Source organism: Athene cunicularia, unplaced genomic scaffold, assembly GCF_003259725.1.
Source record: "Athene cunicularia isolate RWA unplaced genomic scaffold, athCun1 BOjh376331_part2, whole genome shotgun sequence".
Lineage (NCBI taxonomy): Eukaryota > Metazoa > Chordata > Aves > Strigiformes > Strigidae > Athene > Athene cunicularia.
The window spans coordinates 1-2,500 of NW_020799154.1; the positions used below are offsets into that span (position 1 = coordinate 1).

Here is a 2,500-nt window from a genome sequence, read left to right on the forward strand (position 1 = left end):
GACTGGGGGGTGGGTTTTGGTGGAGCCGGGGTTCACCGGGCGCCCACTCTCCTCCCCAGGAGTGTCCCAGCGGCCTCGTGGACGAGGAGACCTTCAAGCTCATCTACTCGCAGTTCTTCCCCCAAGGCGGTGAGTCAGGGAGACCCCCAAAACCAGCGGGGGGTGCTGGGCGGGGGGGCTGCCTCTGGAGAAAAACACCACATCCCGCTCCTGGCGCATGCCGGGGTGGGGGCTTCACCATCTCTCCTCTTCCTCCCCTCGCAGATGCCAGCACCTACGCGCACTTCTTGTTCGACGCCTTCGACGCCGACCGCAACGGGGCTCTCTGCTTCCAGGTGAGTGTCCCGGGAGTGCTTCCGTGCCCGGTTTCTCACTGGGAAAAGCCGTTGCCAGCGCCGCGCTCCTCGAGCCGCGGCCGGCTGTCAGCGTGCCCGGAGGCGTGATTCATCAGATCTTCCTCCTCGTTCGCATGCGGTCGGGGATAAAAGCTCAGCGCAGTGGCGACGGCCAAATTCTTCCATCTCCTCGATGGTGGGAGCCTGTGCCGGGAGAGTTCCAGGCACTGCGGCAGGGGTGGCTGGTTGAAGGGGGGGGGCACCGGTGCTGATTTTACCATCACAATTAAAAATAGCTATGAGCGAGAATAGAAATGGGATCGATTGGGAAAAAATCCCCCGGGGCATCCTGCGATCGATGGCAGCACCGCGGCACTATTGGAGGGGGGCGAATGGCTGAGCTGGGGGAGGACAAGGGTCTGTCCCCGGGGTCTGGGTGAGCTGACAGTGCCGGTGGGATGTCCCTGCTCATGGGCACGGTTCCGCCGGCAGGATTTTGTCATTGGCCTCTCCGTCTTGCTGCGGGGGACAGTGCACCAGAAGCTGAAGTGGGCTTTCAACCTCTACGATATTAATAAAGACGGCTACATCACCAAGGAGGTGACACCAGGGGGGACAGGGACAAGGACTGGAGGGGGCTGGGCAGGGTGGGAGCATGGTGGGGGACACCCAGAGGGATGGGGATGGTGGAAAGAGGTGCTGGGGGACAAAGGCGCCCTCCTTTGGAGGGTTCTGTCAACCTGACCCACATCTGTCCCCTCCTAGGAAATGCTGGAGATCATGAAGTCCATCTACGACATGATGGGGCGCTGCACCCACCCCACCCTGAGGGACAGCGCGCCCGCCGAGCACGTGGAGCTGTTCTTCCAGGTGAGACCGTCCCCCTTTGTACCCTCCTGGCGGCCACCAAACCCCCCCACGTGTGACAGGCTGGGGTTGTCACCACCGCTGGGGACAGGGACGTCCCTGCTGAGCCCCTGCTGTTCCCTTGCAGAAGATGGACAGGAATGGTGACGGCGTGGTGACCTTCGAGGAGTTTCTGGAGACGTGCCAGAAGGTGAGGAACTCCGGGTGGGCTTTGGCATTGGCACCATCCTCCTCCTCCTCACTGCCAGGCCTGCGACTCTGAGACACAACCTCGTTCCCTGTCCTGTCCCAAAATGACGTGCTGGGGAGGGTTGGGAAAGATGGGGAACAGCTCTGGTCACCCCGGGGCCGATGGGAGGAGGGGACCGTGGGCTCTGACCTCTCCCTCCCACCCATCCAGGACGAAGACATCATGAGCTCCATGCAGATCTTCGAGAACGCAATCTAGAACCCGGGACCGCCCGCTCGGCCCTGCCAGTGCCTCTCTGAGCAGCCGAGGGGAACTTTTTTCTACTATTTCAGACAAAACAAAAGGATAAAAGAAAGAAAATAATCCACCTGGCTCCCGGCACTCCAGTTAAAAGAGGCGAGAAGATATATGGACGACTTTGCCAGCTCGTCTGCCTGAGCCCTCCCTGACACAGCACCTGGCAATGCCCGCCCGACAGCCAGACCCATTCTGGGGGGCAGAGCCCCACCTCAAAGAGGTTCCCTCTGCCCCGGGTGGTGCAGGAGACCTTGCCGCAGCACAAACCCTGCCCACGGGACGCGAGCCGTCGGGGAGGGACCCTCGAGGAGGGGGTTTCTGTATCACAGCCCTGACACGGCAGCTCCTGAAGGCCGACTGAAAGCACATGAACCTCCTCTCCCTGCCCGCCCCGCGCTGGAGGGGACCCACATCGAGAAGCCACTCCCCACCTTCCAGCGGTGCAAGGAGAGAGGGTTTATTTTCTAAATAAAACAAATGGCTATGATTTAGGGATGAAACACGCCACCTGGGGAGCCAAGGGGAAACAGTGGTCACACACAGCCTAGCGGGGGGGTGGAGAGGGTGACCCCAAGTCCTGGGGTAGCGGCAGCAGAGGCAGCTTCACCCACAAGAGTGGCGGGGTGCGGCCGGGAGGGTTATTTGGGTTATTTCTGCTTTTTTTTTTCCTCACAAATGGGCCAGCGAGGCCAGGCTGCGCCTCAGCCAGGCCACACCTCGGCCAGGCCTAGGCCCCGGCCCCCTCCTCCACAGCCGCCTGTTGCTTGCTCACTCACTGCGTGTTTCCATGAAATAAAGGTGAGAAACACCC

General features: G+C 61.3%; 1 protein-coding gene across 1 annotated transcript; it reads left to right on the forward strand.

Moving 5' to 3' along the window:
- Positions 1-5: 5 nt before the first annotated feature.
- Positions 6-2,494, forward strand: LOC113490459 (calsenilin-like; the record flags this gene model as incomplete). Its single annotated transcript, XM_026866954.1, has 6 exons — positions 6-129; positions 265-335; positions 828-935; positions 1,101-1,205; positions 1,330-1,392; positions 1,603-2,494. Coding segments are annotated over 6 exons (519 nt in total), but the record flags the coding sequence as incomplete, so codon positions are not given.
- Positions 2,495-2,500: the final 6 nt, after the last annotated feature.